Below are 24,622 nucleotides of genomic sequence, written 5' to 3' on the forward strand. Positions count from 1 at the left end.
CACGTTACAATATAGAATAAAGCTTTTTAACTTGGCCCACGTCTCATCCACAAACATGGAGGAGGTGGCAGTTTATGACCTACACTGCCACCGGCACTAGAGGGCGATCAAGACGCCGTGGCTTCACTTTTTGGGAGCTGTCATGTCGTCCATCTTTGTACCAACAGAACCAGTGCACTGACCGTGGGCATGTCCTGGAGGCTGCTGTCCAGTGTGGTTCCCAGTGTGAACTGCCCTGACTCCACCTTCCTCAGACTTTCCTTCACCTCCATCAGCCGCAGCTCCACCTCCACCCTGCGTTGCTCCGCCTCCCGACACGCCTCCTCCCTCTGCTTCAGACGGGCTTCCAGCGAGGCCTGTTGTTTTGGATCTGAGGACGACAAGAGAGGCCGTCAGTCACGTCGAGGTCGGCCTCACCTTTGTTAGCAGGGGCGCTACGGGGAGTGAAGTGTGTGTATGTGCACCTTGGCAGGCGCTGAGCTCCTCTCTGGCCTCCCTCCGCTCCTTCTTCAGGTTTCCCAGACTGCTCCTCACCTCCTCCCTCTCTCTCTCCAGGCAGTCGCGCTCGTCGATGTAGCGCCGCATGTCGGCCTCCGTGCGGTTTTTGCCCAGTTTCACCTCAACTGCACCAGGACTCCCTGGGAATTGAATATTGACATTTTCAAAGATTCACAAATTCACAAATCAAAATGAAATAAATTCAAAAGATGCAGGGATTATTAAAAAGCCAATATTTATATTGAATATAAATGTAGGTTCCACTGTGCAGCTCTGGCTTTGACTGCAGGGGACGCAGTATTTCACTAGAGGGAGCCGTGGTAGTTTCAGATTAGAGCGAGAAGGAAGCAGTAAATCTGACTCAATGCACAGGTAAATGCATTTTACTTTCTTTTGGACAGTGTTGATAAAAACAGTGAGACCTTGAGCGACAGGAGGACACTGCTAAATTTTGTTCTTTATTCTACTCCCCTCCTGGAACACTGTCACTGTCCCTGTGTTGTACTCTCACCCATGGTGTGAGCTTTGGGCCGCAGCGGTTGAGGACTCTGGGGGAACCCAGCCGCGGTGTGACCCGTCGGTCCTTTGTGTCCCCCGGGGGAGCTGAAGGCCGGTGGGATCCCCAGGCTCATCCTCTTTGATGTCTCCTGGCTTTGGGACGTGGTTTTGAGGGGCTGAAGTTGGGCGTGCTGCGGCGTGGGAGTCGACGGGCGCGTTAGCTCTGGTTTGCTGACAGCGGAGGTCAAACTTGTTTCATATAAGCCGGGTGTCGGCTCTGGCTCAGAGGGGTTTGTCGAAGTGACCTGAAATCAGCCCACAAAATATAAAATATGAATTAAGTAACGTGAGGAATTGTTACGTCTGTTTTCTTATTTTGAATGTGTTTGGGAATGAGAGTGGAGACGACTGTACCTCGTTATCTTGACACGATGAGTCTTTCTGCTCTTCCACGTTAAAGTGTGTACAAGTTTCTTTGGTGGGCGGGTTTTTACCCCCACAGGATGTATGGAGGAAGGAGCGCACAGGAATCAGGTCCAGGTAAACCTTGTCCTGCTCTGTTCCCTCTGTCTCCTCGTGTGCTGCTTGTGTTTCATTACGTTGCTGAAGCTGGTTGTCCTCAGTGTCCTGCAGGATGCTCTCCTCGGCGTCCTGCGTGTCACGAGAGCAGGAAGTTAGGAGATGAGAAGTGGCCACATGAAGCGATTCCTGGATTTGAAAATGGATTCATGAAACAACAAAGGAGAGGCTGCGTGTTTTCTACAGCAGGAACATCTTTTACAAAAAATTGAGAAAGCTAAATATTAGGCCACATGTCTCCCAGGGGATTTTCCAAAACTAGGCAGATTTATAGAAATACCGTTGTTATTGGAAAGTGGTCAAGTTTCTTACTTTGTTTTTCACCTTTAACTCGATTGAGTTGGTTTTAATTGTGAACGTACCTCTGGGTCTGCTAAAGACGCCACATCGTCGTACAGTTCCTCTGAGTCGAGAGGGACGGCGGGCGGCGTGTCTATGTAGGTGTTCAGCTCTGAATACCTCCTCTGCATCAAGCTGGAGAAACACACACTCAATTAAACACTGTTCCCCACATATATGTTCAGAAGCATTTCCCATGTAAGTGGACTGAAGTGAGAGCGTTACTATAAGGAAGTCTTGGCAGCATTGACGATGCAGGAGATCCTCTCCGAGTTGACGTAGTCGTACGTCAGGTCCTCCGGGTCGGTCTTGCTGCCTGTCTGTGACAGCAGGAGGCCCAGCCAGTGGCCCATGTCCGCTGACGTCTTTGCCTGGGAGGGGCCGAGAGAGGAGAGGAAAGGAAAAGATAGAGTGAGACATCATGGATTTAAAACCCTGTCATTTATTTTGTATAACTCTCTATTACTTTGTATTAATAAACAGCTCACCTAATAGAAACATATCACATTATTAAAACATCATGGTTTGACAGATATTTCCTGAAATTACAAAACTTTAAGTTTTTGTATTTTTTTGTTAGTTTTAGTAAATACAGGACCTGAGAAGTTTGAGTGAAGTGAATCAAAAACATAGTAAGAAAAATAAAAACCAGAACCGTAAATCTTTTAGAAACAGCCCTCAAGACTAAACATGAAATTCCTTTGCCTATGACCGCATATGCACTGCAGCAGGGTGGTACTGAAAGCCTCGTGAAAAAGGGTGTAGCACAAGTCCCCCCCCAAATCCCAGTTTAGTAAAGCACCCCCACCCTACACACACACACACACACACACACACACACACACACACACACACACACACACACACATTGCATTACATAGTTTGATGTCAGCAGGAAGTGATTTCCAGACGTTGATACTCTATTAGTGTTAAAGTTTCCGACAAGAAGCTGCCCACTGTTTTCTCTTTCTGAGAAATGTTGATAAAGAACGGAACTTTTATGCAGACGTGTTTACCTTGTGCTTATTTTTTGCCACAACACAGTAAAGCTGACATATGCTCTCCTTTGAGGACAGGAAACATACTTCACGTACGTCACGTATCATATGGTTGCTTGGTCCTCTTTGCTTAACACTAGGGTTAGCGTCATGTGTCAGTTTGGTGAGAAACGGTGTCAGACCTGTTCAGACTCTAACCTCCACACATCAGGAGAAATGTAACACACAAAGAAGATCGTCTACCTCCAGAGTCGCCACCTGTGCGCCGTCTGCGTTGATCCTGAAGGAGTACAGGTGCTCGGGGCTGGGGTCGGGCAGCACGCAGCAGCCCTCCAGCGTCACGGCCGGCTGGCTCACCTTGTGTTTGCCCTTGTCCTGGTAAAACCACAGCTGACCGTTCTTGATGAGACACCAGCAGGTCCGCCATTGGCTGTTCACCAGCACGTTGAGGTAGCCTGACGGAGGAGGGAGGAGGTGACTTTGTTATGAGGAGCAGTTTCACCCTAAGTTGTATGTGCTGTTGTTTTCTTTACCCTAGAATGGGCCCTTTATATTCAATTACTTTATATTTACATCAGGAGCGGGTCCTCTCTACGGAGGCCGCTATGTTTTTTACAGTAGCCCAGACTGGACAAACTAAACACCTTTTGAGTTTTTATAACAACTGAAGGCTGCCACAGGTTCTCTTCCATGTTTCGAAGGGGAGGGTGAGGTGAGGGGTATTCAGCTGCAACATGCAACTTCACCACTAGATGTCACTAAACTCTACACACTGAACCTTTAAAACTGATATGGAGCCAAAACGCTTATGTGGACCGAGATCGATTTTAGTTTGAAAACACCATTTTCAAAAGAAAACGTTGCGGTACGGACGTAGCCTCAGCAACGTCGTCTTACTCACCTGACGTGTCGACAGATTTCTCTGGACTCTCCAATGAGGAAGGTTTTTTCTTGCCGATGTTCATGAGGTTACTGAACTTCCAACCTGCATCTAATTTTTTCTTCACTGTGGAGAAAAGAAGTGTTTTTTCTCATAAGATTTTTGTTTTCAGATCCCAGAACCCTGTCGTTGAACAAAGTTGTTCGGAAAAAACTCACCATCTTTGTTTTCCGGTGTTTCAGCGTGGCTGTCTGTGCTGCTGCCGCTCTCTGAAGCCACCGAGTGTCTCTCACCCAGCTCTCCCTGTGTGTTCACATCTACGTTTTAGTCGTTGAGAGGGCATGTGATAAAAGTTGAGGACTGGTAATTGGATTGTGGGATTAACGGGAATTTAAGATTAAACGTACCTTAGTGCAGATGAGCCTCGGGGAGTCGGTCACCGAGTGCTGGGGTTCACAGCTCTCTAACGGTTTGGGGCTGATATCCTGAATCACCTGATGAACGTCCAGATTTTTTAAACACAGTGGTCGCTCGTCTAATAATGCTGCGTGGTGCGAGTTTTAAGGAGCTGAGACGTGTTTGGAACAGCTCACCTTCAGCCACTGCACCGTCTGCTCCTTGCTCTGCAGGCCCAGCACGATGGCCTCCCCTCCTACAGGCGTGATCTTCAGCTTGTGCTCTTTCCTCTTCAGCTGCTTCTCTTTGTAGACGAAACTGCAGCCCAGCAGACTCACATCCAGCAGGGGCGTCTGCTCCTTGGAGCTCTTATAGCACTGAGGGGGAGCAGAGATAACACTGACTTTGATTGTGCAACAGCTTAAGTGACAAGGTAACAAGGTGACCACACATATGGGGAGGAAGTTCGCCGAGAGAAAGTTACAGCAAGTAACTCCCATGAAACGTTTGTGATAAAAGGACACGGAGTAATAATATTTGTATATTACTGAAACATGTATGGTTGTATAGAAAACTTCCTCGACACATTAATTCAGATTTTCACACAGTTCTATAACATAGATCTATAAATATAGATGGATTTCTCCACTTCCTCCCACTATCTAGAAATGTATGAGAAAATGTATTTGATGTGTATTTTTTTATTTAACTTTTGAATTTGATCCATGTCCCACCCGCTAACACGGAGGAGGTGAGGTTTATGACCTATACACCAAGATCACTACTGTGCAGACTCCCTCTCCTAATGATGCCATTTTGGCTTCGTTGTCGTACAAAGGCAGGGACAAGAGACGGTCGTCCATCTTTAATTACAATCTGTCTTTTACCTGCAGACGGTGGTCTTTGATGACACACAGCTGTTTGGCCCACTGGCCGAGCCACTTCTTCCTCCACAGGAAGGCGCAGATCCGAGCGTCCTTCATCAGCTCGATGGACGCCTCTGTCGATGGCCACTGGTGCTGCGCCGATGGTGACTTGCCTCTGGTCACTTCCTCCTCATCATAGGACTCGTATGAGCTGCTGATGACCTCCCCGTCATCTGACAGCGAAAAATCAGTGATGTAAGGAGAGAAGAAACAAGGCAGCCGTTATGGTCAAGTTCATATTTGCAGTGCAGGGTGAGTTTGAAGGAGCACATGAGGTTAATGCCTGATTTCTCAACCTTGATGAATGTCTTCAATGGCAGAGGATTTCCTCACATTTGAGTATAGAGGCAGGATGAATATGTCAAGTTAATAAATGAAGGAAATTGAGATGAAGATGGAGCCAATGATTGATGCTTGTCACAGGTCTTGACTTAAATCTGCTTCTTTACATGCAGGACATGGTTCATGCTTGACGACGACGTGTCCGTGCACAAAAGGACTCAGGCCTCAAGCAACGGTAAGACAGAGACATGCACACAAACACACGGGTCCTGTGACAGAGAGCTAGCTACCCCTGGTGATAACAGCATAGACCACACTGTCAGAGCTCTGCACTCGCATCCAGGGCCCTGAGAGGAGGCCAAAACAGTCCAGATCTACACGACAGCAGCAGCAGCAGGAGGAGGAAGAGGAGGAAGAAGATCAAGATTGGAAAAATAGGGAGAAGGAATGTAACTTAAAGAATAATAACTATTGAAAAGATAAATGTAGAGAAATCGCAGCACGTGACAGGAATAGAAGCTCTTTGCTTAATTAGAAAAAAATATGCATGAAGTGTCGCAACCTTTGTGTAAAAAAATAGCACACAACCTCTAGAAGTGAAGATGTTTGTGGTAAAATGATATCACAGTGCAACAAGAAGGCTCGAAAAAACTCGAAGGGGATTCAGAAAGTGCAAAAGCTCCAACCAAGCCCCAACAATCCCCTTGTGAAACCAGGTTCAAATTCACTTGATCCAGATTTGTATTTGGATCTGAACCAAATTGCACACACTCATAAATATCAGTCACCTAAACATGTCTGATTTATTTCATTAAGATCCACGAATGATTCTCTCAGAAACGAACGAACTAACTAACTAACTAACTAACTAACGAACTAAACTATCTTCAAGAAGGTGAAACAATATTCCTGAATCTGCCCCCTGATCCAGATTTGCACCAATATTCAATGAATTCCTTCCTGACCCATATTGCCTGCAAATTTCGTTATAATCCGTCCAGTAGTTTTTTGCGTAATCCTGCAAACTAACAGACAGAAACACAGACGAAAACATAACCTCCTTGGCTTGTAAAAAAAGTATTGAATCCAACAATCAATATGTGTCTCTGTGAAACAGGTCCATGGGGAAGAAGAAATGTGACACTGAACCACAGCTCTTACCATTGACAGTTTCCTCGTAGGGCTGCGCCTCCTCATAGTAACTCTCTGAAGTGTCTATAGTGGCCGGAGAGGGAACTGCAGGTAAGGGGAACGGCTCCCGACCCACCACACACTGACAGATGAGAGAGGGAGAGAAGGTAAATAAAAGTATGACCAACAACTTGTGTATGTTGAAGCAGAAATCACACCTACACACACGTGTACATTATTAACATGGGTCCCCCCCCCCACCCAGGCTGAAATCATGTCTAATCCAGCTGTCACTTCAGGAGTAAGTAGGGAATTCCTCATGTAACCAATCCTCGTCTGACCCAGTGCACTAGAGAGTTATATGTTTGCCTTCAGGGAAAAGTGTTTCTGTGTGAGCATGGAAAAGAAGGGGGGGCATGTATTTATGTATATATGTGTGTGTGTGTGTGTGTGTGTGTGTGTGTGTGTGTGTGTGTGTGTGTGTGTGTGTGTGTGTGTGTGTGTGGGCTCAGTGGCTTTTCCTGAAATCAATCAGCAGTCTGGCTTCACTTCTGTCTTGCTCCTCGTCTCCTGTGTGGTAAAGACCGTCTGTCTGTCCCCTCCCATACGAGTGGAAACCACCAGACTTCTCTGCTGCTTGTATTCATTTAGAAACTCCTCTTTACTTTTGCTCTATATTCAACTCAAAGTCAGTAAATCAGCGACAAGTGATACTTGAAAAAAAGGAACTCGCTGGAGTCTGTTAAGTTGGCAGTTTCTTTTTCTGACTGATAAAATGAAGAATTTCTTTGAATACACCACAACTTTAAACTGGTAAATTCTTTGATGCTCATCTTAATCTGACTGATAGTCGCAGTTTCGATTGTCAGAATCGGATCCAGCAAGTTGAAGGGTAATGCTTCAACTGTAGATCAGTTAAAAAGACTTAGAAGTCATTAAAAACCAGTGTTTATCTCTGATTTTCAGTAAGGAATGTTTTAAAATAAGAAGAATTCTAAACGGAGTTTGGTGTATTTGTTAAAGTTAAAGTTGGATACGTTGGATACGGAAATGGACGTAGCCTTCTGTCTGTATACTCTGCATTCCAATCGTCCATATTTGTGCACGTCTTCTAAAGGCTTACAGACTGGGGGTAGTGACGCCAATAGTTCAAGCGAGATGACATATAGGAGACAAGTAAGACATTTCTTCTTATTTCTTTTCGAGGAGAGACTTCAAGACCAACTTTTGTTTGTTGTTATCAGAAACTCTCGACTCTTCACTGCCCTCTAGTGGATGTATTGCTTAACAACCATGCCAACGGAAAAAACGCACAGGACGTATGTGGGCAGTGGCGGTTGCAATGTTTGAACCTTGCGTGTCTCTCTTGGTAAAAGATGCATAAATGAGCCTTTAACCACTCGGACTCAGAGCCCAACAGAATTAATCATGACATGTGGCTGCAGAGGGCGCTGTTGCTCAGTTACATGGTGTTGCTTTAATACGCATCAGATTTAAATGTGGAGAATGTTAAGATTGAAGAGTCACCAGGGTCACTTTTAAGGTTTGGGTTTAATTTCCGAGCAACTGGCTTTATTTATCAGTATTGTCACATATTGACACATCTGGTAACTGCAAAAAACATTTTTATTGGGAAATGTGAAATCCTGCAGATTACTCAGTGTGTTTTTGGTTCTCGACTCATTAACAGGTTTCCCTGGAAGATGTGTTTCTGACTCAGACACTGTGTTGAAATAAAAACTTCTCCTTAGAAAAATTTTTCCTGAGAAAACAATTGTTGCCTCAGCCTGTGACCACACATCTCAAGTCATCACACACAGTATCTGGCGGCAAGCAGAGGAGGAAGCAGGTTTTTGTCTCGGTTCACACTAGAAATGAGATAACGTACCAGTTCGCCACTATACAAGTGAAAGTGTTTATCTTTTACAGAGTGAAACGTAACGAAGCAAAGAGATGGATGATAGGGAGGATTCCTCTGAGGCCAGAGAAAGACGTTAACAAAATGACACGTGACAGGAAGGTTAAAGAATGTCAGATATTCTTTTAATGTGGAACACGAGTAAAACATTTAGAATACGTCCTGTGAGGACACAGAGTTTTTGAATCTACTTGATCAGATAAATGGTAAATGGCTTTCCCGGTCTTATCAATCACTCAAAGGCCTTTACAGCACAAGTCACATTCAGCTTGTCACATGTACAGCGCTTCTTCTATCACACATTCACACACTCAGGAGCAGACTGAAGGAGCTGGGGATCAAACTACCAACCCTCTGGTTAGTGGACGACCCTCTCTACCTCCTGAGCCACAGACACCAACTCATACAACAATCAACAATGGAAGACAGAGCGGTGGTGGGAAAATTACAGATTACTTCTACCAACGTATAAATGTTAAAGGAAAAAGAAAAATTAATCTTTTAAAAAACAAGAATTAAAGCCCATTTTAACATAATTCAGTGACGTTGAAGAAGTCTGACATTGTCGGATATTGTTTTTCTTCTTCCCTCCAGTGAACTCTGTGAAACCCTCTGAGTTGAATGACAAAAAGCGATTTCTTAACAATGTCTAATGTTTCCCTCCCACCTCTGATCCGAACACGCTGCCTGTATTCCTTCATTTTTACTTTTATTTCCCCGAAGGCTGTCGCATTCTCAGCGAGATCAGAGAAATATAAAAAAAATACAACCCTCAAGCGGAGGAGACTCATATATCATGCAAACCAAACCTTTTGGGATGGTGTGTGTGTGTGTGTGTGTGGGGGGGGGCTCAGTGGGAAAAGTACGAGCTCTTTTACAAAGTCGCACATTTTAAAAGTATCTCACATTATCAGAGTTTGTTTGATTGAGTTCGGTCAAAGCTGCTCAGCTTCTCTTCAGCGTGGGGACGTTTGCCACAGAAAAGCTGCTCCCTTCCTGCAAGATGACTCTGCAATCACCTTTGGGAGTGTTATCGTGTCTGGTGTGTAGCAATGCTTAGTCTCTACACAGGAAAAAAAACGAATAACACTAGAGAGAAAGCTAATATATTATATCTGGTGTTTGGTGGCTACCAGCCTGTAACCAACAACAAAATACCGTCTGACAAACAAATCATATTTGTCTGTTTGTGTAAATATCCCAAAGTCATGATTTCTTTCACAGCTGTTTAACTCCCAGGAAACAGGGAATCCCCAGCAATGGGAGCGCTTTTCCCACCATATCGCTTCAGCACAGCAACACATTTCCAGTAACGCGTAGCAGATGCAGTGAGCTGTCATAATAACAGGCGTCACGTCATGCGACAAAGATTTGTTTGTGCGATTAGCCCGGGTGCCAGAAAGTGAAGGAAAAGGATCCACGGAGAAATGTGTGGGACGGAGATTGTTATCAATGCGGTAACATCAGTTACACATTATGGAGCTGTTCAAGATTTTACGGAACGCAAGCATCAGCAAAAACACCCATCAGAACGTAACATGGGTTATGATGCTATATCTTCAAAATGATGCAGCGACGAGATAGATAGATAGATAGATAGATAGATAGATAGATAGATAGATAGATAGACAGACAGACAGACAGACAGACAGATAGACAGACAGACAGACAGACAGACAGACAGACAGACAGACAGACAGACAGACAGATAGATAGATAGATAGATAGATAGATACTTTATTTATCCCGAGGGAAATTTTGGTTTATCTGTGATAATGCCGTTGATTTGGTTCACTTGTCAGATGCTTGTCATCTTTTGTGTTTGGGTTAAACAAATTTATCGAGTTCAATTATCGTGGGGTCTTCTCCACAAGTGAGGGTCAGATGAAGTGTGAGATGGACAAGAGGCTCAGCTTTGGATTTACTTGTCGATTTATGTTCCAACCCTCAACTATGGTCATGAGCGCTGGGTAGTGGCCGAAAGAACGAGATCGTGACAACAAGCGGACGAAATTAGTTTTCTCCGTTGGGTGTCCGGGAACAGCCTTAGAGATAATATGAGGAGTTCAGACATCCGAGGGGAACTCAGAGTAGAACCGCTGCTCCCTCACATCAAAAAGGGGACGTGCCTTCCTTTGGAGGTTTACTGGACACTTGGAGATCCACATGGGTAGACCCAGGATTCTCTGGTCCTGGAATACCTCTGGATCCCCTAGGAAGAGCTGGAAGAGAGGGATGTCTGGAATACCTTACTTATAGCTGGCTGCCTCTGCGACCCCGTCTCGGAATGGCAGAAGCAGAAGTTTAGCTTTTCAACATCCTACAAAGATGATATATACACCAGTGAGACCCATAAATTCCAAGTTAGAGGTACTGGTAAAGTGCTCTTTAGAAGGCAGACCTGTTCGAATGTCATTCCCTTTTTCACTGGTGCACTGTTCCCCTGTGTCATTGTTTGAGTATCTGTTCTCGTTTCAACAACAATCCCACAAAGTGTTTCAGTTTGCAGGTGACCAAAAAAACCATATCACGTATTCACATGACAGTACAAACAGTGTAAACTGCTCCACGATGAAAAACACAGCGGTCTGGGCATCTGTTATTAATTAAAACAAAGAGCCAGGCATTCCAGAGCAGCAGCAGCCCCCCATATCTATATCTCCTTTGTCTTTCTCCTCTTTTACTCATCTCCAGAAAAGCTGCCTGTTGTTTGGGCTGAGGCTGACGAGAAGGTCTTCCACAGACCAGCTGCCAGGTGTTTGTCTGCAAGCCTATTTTTTCACTGTTGCAGAAAAAGAGTTTGCTCCAATTCTGTAGAAAAGTCACCCCAGCCCCGAAACCTTTCACTTCACACACACACACACACACCCTCACCGCAGAAACATCGGGCAGAAGGAATGGATCGTGGAGTCGGAGCATTAAAAACAAAGCGAGGTGGTGGTGGTGGTGGTGGTGGTTGTGGTGGGGTGGGGTGTAGGGGTGCGGTGCTTTGAGCAAAGAGTGGGAAAAAGAGCCCGAAAAAACGAAAAGTCAGAGGAACATGGAAAATCCCTGGTTCCCATGCCAAGAATCCGGAGCAGCGAAAACACACACACACACACAGGGAGAGAGAGAGAGAGAGAGAGAGGGAGAGGGAGTCTTGTCTCCATGACTTCAGAAGACGTTACATTGACTTACATTCATTTCCTGGAGACATAATCTAACCCTAACCATAACTACCACTTGCATAAGCCTTACCGTGGCCAAACACTAGAACACGTCCTCACCTCAGAGTTTAATGATTTATGTTATAGGGACCTGCTCGTCCCCATAGGGAACATAAATGCCCATAATGTGACTGTGTAAACAGATTTAGGTCCCCGCAACATGAGTAATGACCACACACACACACACACACACACACACACACACACACACACACACACACACACACACACACACACACACACACACACACACACACACACACACACACACACACACACACCACACGAGGAGGTAGTGATAAAAATAATCAGCTTTGGAAAACCAGATTCAGGAGAACTCTCTTGGCTTTTTTCTATCTCTGCACCATTTGGAAGTGGTCAGAGTTTGTAAAACAAAAAATGTCATGAATGGAAATTGGAAAATAAAAAAGACAGTAAATGTCAGCTGTATGGTGGGAGGCAGGGAAACGGAAAATAAAACAATTCACATGACACACATTTTGCACATACTGTATTTATTTTCCCATTATTTGTACTTTCTTGGGAACTTGACCTTCTCTAAACTCGTCATACTTCTGCTCCCAGATCTTGTTCTTTCCACTATTTGTAGGTATGAATGTTTACAACTCAAATGTTTGACTATAAATACAGACGACCTTCATGTATAAAACTAAAATACTTCTGTAAAACATAACTGGATTTTTAAGGGATAATCCTGGCAAGTAATCATGAATAATTCAGCAAATACTAGCCAATCGCATTGTGGCTACGATAATCACCAGTTTGCCGGCAGCCACATTACCACTCGCTGTGCATGTCAACAGTATTCCTTTCCCTGCCTGACGCTTGCAAGTGGCACAGCTGCTATCTATAGCACGACTCTATTTTCAGACCATGCAGACAGGACGCAATGGAACTCGCACCAATCTTTATTTATCGTCCGGTTCTGGGGGGGAAATGGCCAATTTTCACCGGAGTCACATGCTGTATTGTCACTTGAGAGACACTTTTCGGAGGAATAAAGGAGGCGGGTTAAGAGATCATGGAATTGCTCGAAGGCCCGAGAGTCAATGTGGATATGCATGCTGAGAATGCGACCCTCGGTCCGGAGGACGGGGAGCACCGCGCAGGCTGGGTGAGGGTGAGGGTGGAGGAGAGCTGGTTCACCGTGGAACGCGGCTTGCTGGCGAGGTGCAGCGATTACTTCTGCGCCCTCTTTCAGTCCGGGATGAGAGAAAGTCTCCAGGAGGAACTCCACCTGAAGGGAGGAGTGCATGCGAGGGGTTTCCTCATTGCCCTTTCTGTCTGCAGGGGGGAGATTCCCACCCTCAGTGACCCGGACGAGCTCACGGAAGCGGTGGAATGCGCTGCGTTCCTGCAGGTTGGGTGCTTGGTGCAATATCTTTGTGACATTATCGACTCAGACAACTGCCTCTTGCTTTACTACGTCGCCTCCGTCTTCGGGGTGCATAAACTGCTGCATAGTGCAGCTCTTTTCCTGTGTGATGCCTCTGATGGTTTAAAGGAAGTTGCAGAGAAGACAGTTCCTGAAGAGCTTCTTCGCTATTCTCAGTCTTTGTCTCCTTCTGTTTATGTTGCTATAGGCACCCACTCTCCTTCCATGGAGCTTCTGCACGACTCCTTCAGAGTTGTTTGCTATCTTGATGAAAAAGAGGGCGAGTGGAAGCATTTAACTAACCTCCCGACTCTCTGTAGCACCTCCATGGCTGGTGTAGCGGTGCTTGAGAATCGCTTGTACATCGTAGGGGGAGTTTACGGTTACGGTAAGGACACAGTAAACAGCAGCTTTTGCTACAACCCGGACTCAGGGGTCTGGACTGCTCTCCCTGGACCCCAGCAACCCAGATATGACTTCACCCTGCTGGGACACGAGGGACGACTCTATGCCATCGGCGGCGAGTTCCAAAAACGGATCATTTCTACAGCAGAGAGTTACGACGCTGAGAAGGGAGAGTGGACGTTTATACATCATGCACCAAGACCTGTAGCCTCTGCCGCCTGTGCTGTTGCAAGACGGAGGATGTTTGTTTGCTTCTGGAAACCACCAGACACCACAGACATCTACGAATATGTTCCACTGAAAGATGAATGGAAACTTGCCACCACAATGATCAGACGTCAAAGCTATGGCCACTGTATGGTAGCACACAGGGACAATTTGTACGTGATGCGCAATGGGCCTAGTGACGACTTCCTGCGCTGCCTCATGGACTGCTACAATATCACGACAGGCCAGTGGACAGCCTTGACCGGACAGTACATCAACAGCAAGGGGGCGCTGTTCACTGCAATGATCAGGGGGGACTCTGTGTTCACAGTCAAACACATGCTAACTCTTGAATACGCCATCGCTGGAGATGGATGGAAGCCCCGCAGGCAGATGAAGGGATTTCCAAAGAGCGGTTCACTGTGGACGTGTTTACTCAGGCTTCCCAAGACGGGCCCAGTTATACCACAGCTGGATCCAGACGGGAAGGAAGAAGAAATGTCTTTGCCAGACACGTCTGAGGGGTTTGTGGCAGCTACACCACAACTGTGAAATTACAGCACAACTGAGGCTGCGCAATGTTTTTAAGGGTTTACTAAAATACTTGATGATTGTGGAGACTGCAAAGTGACACAAACATTCTTCACTTCAGTGCATTTCATTTTTACGCGCGCACACACACACGCACACACACACACACGTACACATGCTGACACTAAGCGTTTGTTCTGATTAGCAACAGCTGCTACTGTAGTTTATATTGGGGGAGGCCGCTGTGCATGTGTGTGAGTGGAGTTCAAAGGGACTGACGGGATGTTCTAAACCTCTTATTCCCCGTGTTTTTCCTGAAGTCACACTGGGCCAATTCAGGAGCCACCGGCCAACCACTCAACATAAAACACAGATCTCTCACACACTCGTCCAGGTTTGTTGCCCCGTGAGTGATTAAATACCTGTTTCTGTGGGAGGATACATTTCACGTAGCCTCAAGCTTGTGACCGAGTGTACGTGGGAAATGATTTTGTCTTGTACGGCCACGGACTCGAGTACATTAAAAACCAGTGGAATTCTCTGGCAACATGTGATATCAATCCTTTATTTTGAATACTTCAGGTGCTTAGTGATGTTAATGTTCTCTTTGTAACAAAAAACCCCAAATACTGCCAATTACATTTAGAGTTGGAATTTGTCTTTGGGCTCCTTTGAGTTCAACAGTCCAACCGGGGTGGATTATGCTGTTACAGTTCCCACCGCGGAGGCAGAGGCTCAAAAAGCTACATGTGTATGTTAAACCAAGTAATTTCACACGTTAATCCACTCGGGTGGAATCAGATTAGTAATAACTTACTGATCTGGGGGGTGGAAGGTCAGGGAGGCTCTTCTGTGGGACGGGAACACATTTTGCTGCTTTTCCATTGAGCAAGATATCTGGTCTGTTATCTAGATCATAAAGAAACATCGATTTTGGAGTCAGTGAGAGAATTCAGAACTGTTCCATCGTATTACCTGAACATTTTTAGATAAATTCAAGAAATTGGTTATGCTGCAAGTTTGAATTGAGTCTGTTTTTTTAAACCAGCTCTATTTTTAAATGTCCCGATGTGTCCTACACATGTCAATGCTTCCTAGTATCCCAAACACTCGCTGTGAGCACAAGACCCTTCATTGTTACAGTGACCACAGAACCCAAGTCAAGCATTTGTATGGTAGCAACAACCCTATTATACAATACACACACCACAGTACTGGGGAAAAGACACATCAAGAAAATTAAAGGAGACTTTGGATAAACAATGAAAGAATTATGGTTTTCAGTGGATGTAACCTCAAAGCAAATATAATCACAGCAGTAGTTTCTAATATTTTTGGCATTTGACTCCCTGAGAGATGTTGATATTGATTTTATATGTATTATAAAGACTGGGAATGAAGCAACAAAGCTATTTTGTGAACATGTAGGTATGAGATGTAAGTCATTGAACTTTCGAGGTACTGATAAGCATATTTTATTACTTTTGGACTAGTTCTGTGACCCTGCTTCAAGTTTTTTTTGCTTGTGGTGTAGCTTAATATTTAGTGCACAGTTCCGAGAGTGGTATCAAGCTTCATATCTTGGCAGGAAGGTGAATTATTCCCCATAGGCTGTATACAAAGGTGAACTTCCTCTCGCTTTTCAGAAATGAAGCCAAAAACATCCTGAATTAGAACTCTGCCATCAGGTGGCGGCAACGTAATTTGATCGAGGAATGGAGCTGTGATAAAAGTAGCACTTGGTCATTCATAAGTACCACCTAAAATCACAAACATTTTTGGGGAAAAATGTAATTGACATTTATTTGGACTTTTTAGTTTTGCCCATGTCCCATCCTATAACATGTAGGGGGTAGGGGTTTATGATCTATAGTACTGTCAGCTACCAGGGGGCAAGGAGAAGGTGCTTTGGCTTCACTTTCTGGGAGCTGCCATGTTGGTTTATCTTGATCTACCTCTTGGGGGTGCTTCAACACCCAGGTGGAGATTTAACATTGTCACTTTAATTTATTGTCACTATATTTCTCAGTCTCAAACATGAACGTAGCAGGAGATCATCCTTGAGCTTTCAACAGTGAAAACAGGATGCACAGGATGTCACGTCCAGTTATGGACCTTTACTGTGGGTCAAAGTGTTTCTGTATCTGTGCATGTGTAACAATATCTAAAATAATTGTCTTTTTAATTAATAGTTAAAAGTGTCTTCAATGCCATGTTCTCTTGCATGTGAACCGAGAGAGACATTTCTTGTTGTCTGCCACATGATACTGATTAAGAAACCTCGAACCTCACACCTGAGCCTCCACTTTCCATCAGACCATGAGAAAGGAAAACCTGTGGCTTTGTTAACGTCGCTGCTGAAAATATGTGCGTCAAGTCTAGCACTCATTCAAACCACATTCTTCTTCACTGTCCAAACAAAACGGGTCCGTCTCAGATGGTGCACGCAGTTATGAAGTAACAGGCAGGAAATGGTTAGTGAGAGGAGAGTCGGGGGCCGGGGGCCGGGGGCTGCTTGTTGTTGCAGCTTATTCTCATGTCTGCTATTCACTTGAATCATGTCGAATTGAGTACGAGACGCAATAACGGGTCGGACCACCTTGGACAACTTGAAAATTCCAGTTGGAGTCTTTTTCTGGTTTTTCTTTTAAGGTTTTGTTCCAAGTTGTCTTTCCACATTAGAACATCTATAATAATAAACTCCAAAGCTTAAATAAATCTGAAATTTCAAATTATACACATTTTACATTACAGTATTAATTCTCTAGCTAAATGGATGTAAGTGTATCAAATTACTTCGAGATATACTTAGTTCGAGTGTAAAAAAAGTCATTCCCCTTGGATATTTTTTGGGAGTGTGTTGAATTCTGCTTGCAAGTACAGCAATGACTGAAGAAGCCAGGCCACTACTATGACTACTCTTTTTCTTTGTAGATTTACACACTTCAGAGAAGAACCATTTGAAACTCACACCTCTGTCGTCTTTGTCCTTGCCACCGACAGTCACTTTGTTCATGTAGATGTACTCCTCATCAGCACCTGCGTGGAGACACGAAATGTGGTTAACAAATTCACAGTAGTTACCGCAAATGCTGACACCTTGGTGAACTCAGGAAACAAAAAATAGCCTCTTAAATGTCACCAAATAAACATTAGACTAATACGTATAACAATATATATATATATTTTGATAATACTAAAGATGAAGAATGAATGCAACTGTCCCAAGTTGTTTAAATGGCTGTGCTGCTTTGGCCGATGCACTAAGAATCATTAAAGCTTTAAACGTACAGTGAGGAACAGAAGAGAACTGCTGTCTCTGTAACAAACCCTGGACAGGTGAGGACCCAGCTGTTGAAACATCAGGGTTTTCCCCGACTCATTAAAGTATCCTTGACTCCCAGAACCCTCTGGATTGTAGGGTGGTCAGACTAATGCACTGTTGCTTAGACTCCAATTACAATAGGTCTCCTTAAATAATGACATGCTTAGGTGGTTGTAAATAGCATTGGGACAGACCCCCATACTCTACACAGAGAACCAACTACATCACAAGAAGAACAGGGGTATTTGGGGTATTTCGCTTCCAAAATAATCTACTCGAAGCACTGATCGGAAAATCTGCCTCCACCTTAGTGCCAAACAAACTTTCATCATGTTTGTCGAAAGACCAGGATTAAAGGAGAACTTCACCCAAACAAGTGGCCCATTGTGCAGACAGATGGGCCCATTATTGACACCCACTCTTACCGTGGTGGGCATTCATCAGGCATTAGTCAGAAAACACAGATAGGGCACTGTACAACGTCCATGTTTGAAGTTTTTAGAATTATCGTACGATGAAACAATGCAGCTCCTGAACCTGATCCACGTAGACGTCCAAAGAGTTTACGCTTTTACCAAAAAGTTATAGTTATAGTCACAAACAAGAACCAGGATTGGTCCAAAGGCAACACATTCTTTTTAACCAATCACATTTTCTGTTTTATAGTAAAAAAAATCAGCGACACTATTTAATTAAAGTGAAAATAATAAAATGTTATACATATAAGTATTATTATTATTATTACATATATATAGTTGCTGTTTCCTGTGATTGCAATAGAAGCCCAGTGAGGGGGAAATTAAGTGCTTTACATGGTCAGAGGAGTCGTGTCTAATGTAAATATTTACAGGTCAGTGTTAACAATCGTATCACTCAGCAAATAAGTGGAGATGATAAAACCCCGTGTGATGCATCCGTGCTGAAGTCAGCTCAGTGAGAAATGTGCTGTGTTTGCTTTAATGTCGGGTCCTAAAATGGTGGAATGATTACAAGCTGGCAAAGACAGAATTGCCATAACAGTTTGAACGAATGCCTCTTCTCAAGGAAGGAACCCTGCACTTTTGGCCAAGAAGAATCCAGCCGGTCACTGAAACCTGTTCCGGAGCTGCAGCAATGTTTTTTAAGGAAAGTTGTTTCTCTGACTCAAATATTTTAGCTGACAAAGTTTGTATCCTGAGAGGAAATCAAACAAAACGCTAACCTTGGGTGATACTCTAGAGAAGGTCTCCGCTTTGAAATAAATATCGTGTGGTGAAATCAAACAACAGCAGAGTGAAACAATGTTTTGCCTGTACAGTGAAACCAGATTTTAGGGGGGGGGCAGAGATGAAATGCTATTTATAAACTGCTTCTCAAAGGAAGTGAGCATCCCCTAGAGGATAAATGCAGCTTCGGAAAAATGATACAGCTTGGAGCCAGAGGAGGAAGTATGCAGAGACAGGTCCAGGAGCTGAACATGGAAAAGCATGACTGTTTTTGTGTGTTTAAGTGTGACTGGTCGAGAAAAGAAGAAGCTAAACGTTGTCTCTTTCACTCAAATATCCTGTAGGCTGCTGTTGTTACAACGCAAGAGATCTCGGGTCAGGTCTTTTCTGTACGATTACTCCAAGCTACAGTTTCTGAGGGATCAACCGTGACTACGTTTACATGGACACCAATTATACGACCATTGACCTTTTTCAGAATAAAACATTATTTGGATTATTATGTGTTTATTACTGTGTAATGTGTTTTACTCTCTATGTCTTAATTTGATTATTGCTTATTCCAAGTATGACCTTGCAGGACAAGCTGTTGACATAGCAATGTCTTATTCTGACTATTGTCTTAATTGAGTTACTATATGAATATTTATGTCCATGTAAACGTAGTCCGTGTCACTCATTATCCCCAGTTCATTGTAAATCCAGTAGCGGAGGCTCACCAGTGTCAGACTGGTTCCCTGTTTAACTCGCTGACTCCCAGGCTCCATAAATCCCATCAGCTCACCAGCCGTTGGCCCATTTTCATGTTGACTGTTAGAGCCAGTGAGTTAAAACAATAAACGTGTCATTAGCTGTTTGACAGGATACGTTAACAATCCATGCATCACTCGATGATGGAGCAGGAGGCACTCGGTTTGATTTAACCCTGCTTGTAAACACAAACCTACAACCACAATCATTCACAGAATAAAAAAATGTAATCTCACAAGGGAGGTAGAGATATTTAAGTAATTCACCGCAAAGTGGTATTAAGCAACCAAAATGGGATAAAAGCCCCCAAATGTATTAGTTAATACAAGTTTGCGAATATATAATTATTACATGGTGGTTACTGGGAGTTTTAAAATAATACCAGAGTGGGTCGTTTAATAGCTTCTCTCAGAAATTGCATTATAACTGCCAACGATGTGAGTTCATTGAATTGTGGGGGACGCAGGGCCTCGCCACATGTTACATAAGGCGCTGAGAGTTAAAGCTTTTGAATGGTTTAACATTTTTTTGGCCTTAAACCTCAACCTATGTAACTGTCATGTAATCTCACTGCAATAGAGGAAGCAAGAAAACGTAGGCAGACATGGGAAGAACATGCAAACTCCACATGACCCAGGTGAGACCGGCATTCATACGCTTTTGTTGTGAGGCACACAGTGTTAACCGCTGCACCACTGCGCCGCCCCAGTATGTAAATGTAATTAAATACACACATGTACTCGTAGAGGCTGGAATTCCACAGTAACTCTCAGATATTCTGCAGCCTTCATGGGAGGTGAACGTCGACTCATAACACAGAGCAGGCAAGATTTTATCACTTTAAGGAATGAGATTGTCTTCCAATAAAAAAGAAAATCTGTTGTCCTTGCAAACTGTGGTTATATGAAAGTCTGGGAAAATCAGAAATGCCTTTGACCTTTGAACCATTTACTTGGATATATGCAGTCACAGTCTGTTCTCAGTTATTTGTATTTACTAATTTGGGGCAATTTGCAATATAATTACACTGCTACAAATTTAATTTGCTAAAATAAAACATTTTTGTTGACACCAAACATTGTTCTTGTTTCTTTCAAAACTTTTAAAAATACATTTACCACTCATTTCTTAACGAGAAGGACCGACTTTCTCTTCCTCGAATGTTATTTTCTTCACATACCCTTTATGACATGACCAGGTCTGTTTTCAAACTTCCACTGCTATACCCTGGTTTTGTTTTGAGTCACATGTGTCAGTAAATACATAAAATTTCCTTTAGAATATTCACCAAAATCAGTTTGAAGTGAGAACCAGGACTTTATCTGTGTCTTTCCTTTTATTTCTTCACTGCCAAAGTTTTAAGAGTTGGGAGTTCAGGTTTTTTTTTTTTTGTGAAGGCCGTGAGTCACTCCTCATACTTTACTGACTGGTCTGGCACACATCAGTAGAGCTCAGTTGATACAGTGGATGATTTCCAGATGATAATTCATATTTAGTAAACTAAGCTGGAGAGTTTATAGTCTAATCCACAGTTTTTTAATGAAAGAAATCTCTTTTTTTGTCGCACTGTGCAAATACTGCGCATAGATCTAAAAGTACCACCCACTCTTTGTTCAGCAATCTACGCTTCTGAGTTTTCCCTCCTTACCGTTGGAGGCCCTGTAGGAGTGGAGGATATCGGAGAGCAAGCCCTTCTGGACGGTGGCGTTCCCGCTCAGTGTCTCCTTGTCCAGGATGAGCAGGAAGCGTTGGAGCTCCATGAGGAGCTGGTCCAGCACTGGAAGCACAAGACAGACAGACAGAACATTTAAAAAAAAACTCCTTTAAATGCCAAATGGTTTCGAACATGTCTTGGCGTGGAAATATTAAAGGGATAGTTCACCCAAAAATGAAAATTCACTCATTATCTAGTCATCACTATGCTGATGGAGGGTGGACAGCGGACAATAAGATTAAAAAGATGGTGTCAATGACGCCGTTTCAATTCAAATTGGAATGTGGGGGCTTACTGACACTTGGGTGACACCACAGGAGCAGTATGGAGGCATTTTATTTAATTTATTCAGTTTTTTTACATTTGAAGAAGTGGTCACCATTTACTTCAATTGTATCGGATATGGCTGCAATGCTGTTTACCCCTGAAATCCCAAAAGTGCTTCTTGGACTCAAACACTCCACCCGCCCCTCCATCGGCATAGTGGGGAGTAGATAATGTTGGAATTTTGATTTTTGGGTGAACTATCCCTTTAGGAGGTATTAAAGCAATTGGCTTTCCCATCAGCAAGAACAGCCATGAGCAATAAAAAAATCCTCCTGAGGTTTCCAGAAATCTTCAGAATATTGTGCTTTAATTTACGGCTGAGGGCAGCGAGTTCAAGTCGATGATGTGTCTTTTGCCGTTGCTTCCAGCTGCTGGTTTGCTAGCTGTTTAATTCGCACTGTTTGGCTCCAGCGTTTTGAAGCTCCACGCCGTACGCCAACATTTAACATGGGAGAAGCTCTGCGGAGGTTTTCAGCTGGCAGCGGTCGATAAACATTCAGACTCTATATGTCATTCCCTCTGGTCTCTCTTGCGTTGGCTATTGACAGCTGTAGGTCTTATTCGAGGTTGTTTTGGGAGCCGTGTGAGTTTAGCGAAAGGTCAAGTCCAGCGGAGGGAGGAGCCGAGTGCCCCGAGTCGGCGGGGCCAGTGTGTCTGGGTGCGTCCCACACACATCCTTCAGGGGTCAGGGCTGAGCTCACAGCCTTCTCCGTTGTGTGGGGAGCTCTTTGTGTTTCCCTTCGCTCTCGCTCGGCCTCATGAATGGGCCCCTTGCTACAGCGGGGCCTCAGTGTGTGAGCGCTTCAGCAGAAGATGAGACACAAGGGAAGTAAAGAAGAAAGACTTTATAAAGGGAAAGGTGGGGCAAACAGTGGTGGTGTGTAAAATCCCCCCAGAACGTATGATGTATGCTTTCTTACAGGTTTGTCTAGATGTGTCAGATGTACCACAACCACGTTAAAAATAGATTTAACAGCAGTTACATTCAAGCAGTGACATTCAAGCTCAATAACCATCTAAAAGTAGGTATGAGTAGCATCAGTATACAGAGTAGTTTGGCTATTTTGATTAACTTAACTAAACCCAAAGCCAATCCACGCTAAAGTATTTTACTCTCAGTGGTCTGACATTTTGAAAACGCCTACTCTTAATTGCTTGCTGCAGTCAATACGAAGCCAGGGCCAAGAAGCTGTTATCTTAGCTTAGCATAAAGACTGGGAACGGAGGGAAACAGCTAGCCTGGCACTGTCAAATGGAAACGATCAAACACCTCTAGTTTGCACGTCAAGCATGACAGCCGGCCATGTTGTGTGTCCCAAGCTTGAAACCCGGGATTGTTGTCGTTATAAGGATCGGGCCGGCACCAAGTGTTGGGTACGCCAAACCATCAGGCGTTCACGTTCAACATATTCGTGTGAGTTCAGGGGAAGTAGTGACCTCAGAAGGCGATTAGCTCTGCTGGCATAGAGGTGTGAAACGCGAGGAAATCAGCCTGACTCAGATCCAATCAAACACGATCAAATTTAATGTCAAATCACAATTACTAAGTAAAAATTAGTGAAACTCTTCAAAGCAGGTTTAATGCAATAAATAAAAACTTTTTGTCAGCAAAATGAAGGTGTGAATTTAAGTGTGAAAATCATCTGACTCTAGATCAAGTAAAATCCTCTAAACTATTACAGCTACTTGCTCCTCTCCGTCTGAACTCTACCAAACCTGTCAGAGCGTCTGTTTTAGTGGCTCCTTCCGGCTCAAACTCATCACTACGATCCAAGACTCAGAGGGAATTATGTTCCTGCCCTCCCACACACTCCCACACTTTAAAAGTTCCGAGCAAAGGGGGAAATCTTTCTGCAACATAAGGCGTCAGGCCGCGGTAAGCTTTGCCTTTAGGAGACGCTGAGAGGCTTTTCCTCGAGGTAAAGCAAACTTTTCTTTAATGACTCCTACTCGTGCTGAGTCATCTTCTGCTGAGAGGGCCCCATGTGAGGAGGACCTACACCATGGAAAACAAACACACACCCACCCACCCACACACACACATAGGTGATGTAAAGTAATTAAAACAAGCTTAGACAACGCTAAAGACTCAGAAGCGTTCTCTCCTCCTTGTGTGGAGACGTCGCTGTAACGATTAAAACCACACACATTGACTTTCATTACATTTCTAATTGTTGTTTAGCTGCCAATGTTTTGGCTGCTCGGTACCAAATCTAAACATTTCCCCAGCTTCTCCTCCGTGTGTGTTTGCAGAGGTTGACTCAGATGGCCTTTCGGATTGGGGGACCCTGGGAAACTTAGTCAGCTGACAGGACAGGGAGGTCTGGAGCGGGCCCGTCTCTGCGGGCTACGGGGTTGGCCAGACGCCCACTGCACATCCAGTGAGCGACCGCAGCCTCCGCAGCATAAACAATCCCCTTCTGTAGAGTGGCCAAGAGGAATCTGAGAGGCCGTCGGCCGGCCAGTTCACTATTTTCTAACTGTTGTAATTGAAATCTAAAAGCCAGGTAAGAATACAATCAAGAGTCCACTGGGTTTGATTGAATAACAAGTTGAATTTGAAAAAGCCAACATCACGCACAAGGGAAATTTCTCTTCCTCATGCCGGAGGTTGCACTTCCTGGTTTGATCCATTACCAAGAACAACAACTACCCTGTTGTTTGCTATGCACACATGCTATTTTTCACATAGTGCTTTGATAAGATAGCTGATCCAGATAGCAGATTTAAATGTATTTACACTGCCTGAGGTTAGAATAAAAGAATAAAAGCGTGAGGGATTTGTTTAAAGCCTGTCTGGCTGTCTGACCGCTCATATTGGACCGTGGCTGTAACATGGTGACATGGTGGTTTAGGTTTTAGTGGAATATAGCCACAAGGATCATGGCAGAGATTATATGAAACTGTTTCCTTCAACACCAAGTGTGTAATCAGTGCCAACCTGCAGAGTAAACCTCCATATCTGTTCATCTTGTGTGACCCAGGCTGCGGTCGATGGAGAGAGGCTCATTCTTTCAAAATGACAACAGTCCTTTTTATTAGCGTCTCAAAAATAACTGCTTATTTCCTGTCTGTGCGATGAGAAGCAAGATGATGGCAAGGTCTTATTAA

General features: G+C 44.1%; 2 protein-coding genes across 5 annotated transcripts in view; one reads left to right on the top strand and one right to left on the bottom strand.

Annotated features, from left to right (window-relative positions):
• Positions 1-24,622, bottom strand: part of afap1l2 (actin filament associated protein 1-like 2) — a 34,569-nt gene that overhangs the window by 974 nt on the left and 8,973 nt on the right. The window contains exons 2-18 of one of the 4 annotated variants that reach the window (XM_035145378.2): positions 21,119-21,247; positions 17,164-17,229; positions 15,008-15,099; positions 6,558-6,669; positions 5,687-5,770; positions 5,076-5,287; positions 4,386-4,565; positions 4,200-4,286; positions 4,011-4,095; positions 3,814-3,918; positions 3,156-3,367; positions 2,140-2,285; positions 1,938-2,049; positions 1,411-1,647; positions 1,010-1,301; positions 465-638; positions 183-370 (exon numbers count right to left, since the gene is read on the bottom strand). In XM_035145378.2, the coding sequence (XP_035001269.1) occupies positions 183-370; positions 465-638; positions 1,010-1,301; positions 1,411-1,647; positions 1,938-2,049; positions 2,140-2,285; positions 3,156-3,367; positions 3,814-3,918; positions 4,011-4,095; positions 4,200-4,286; positions 4,386-4,565; positions 5,076-5,287; positions 5,687-5,770; positions 6,558-6,669; positions 15,008-15,099; positions 17,164-17,229; positions 21,119-21,247 (2,513 nt within the window). Of the gene's footprint in view, positions 1-182; positions 371-464; positions 639-1,009; positions 1,302-1,410; positions 1,705-1,937; positions 2,050-2,139; positions 2,286-3,155; positions 3,368-3,813; positions 3,919-4,010; positions 4,096-4,199; positions 4,287-4,385; positions 4,566-5,075; positions 5,288-5,686; positions 5,771-6,557; positions 6,670-15,007; positions 15,100-17,163; positions 17,230-21,118; positions 21,248-24,622 lie in introns of all 4 variants that reach the window. The other 3 variants (XM_035145377.2, XM_047338262.1, XM_035145379.2) reach the window with 3 other exon arrangements.
• Positions 12,470-14,744, top strand: LOC118100378 (kelch repeat and BTB domain-containing protein 13). The gene has a single exon (XM_035145382.2). The coding sequence runs from the start codon at positions 12,694-12,696 to the stop codon at positions 14,209-14,211; it is 1,518 nt and encodes a 505-aa protein (XP_035001273.1). The 5' UTR covers positions 12,470-12,693; the 3' UTR covers positions 14,212-14,744.

Source organism: Hippoglossus stenolepis, chromosome 21 (assembly GCF_022539355.2).
Source record: "Hippoglossus stenolepis isolate QCI-W04-F060 chromosome 21, HSTE1.2, whole genome shotgun sequence".
Taxonomy (NCBI): domain Eukaryota; kingdom Metazoa; phylum Chordata; class Actinopteri; order Pleuronectiformes; family Pleuronectidae; genus Hippoglossus; species Hippoglossus stenolepis.

What these genes read in the sequence shown, in the direction of transcription:
- LOC118100378 (XM_035145382.2), top strand. Translation starts at nt 12,694, where the DNA reads ATGGAATTGCTCGAAGGCCCGAGAGTCAATGTGGATATGCATGCTGAG.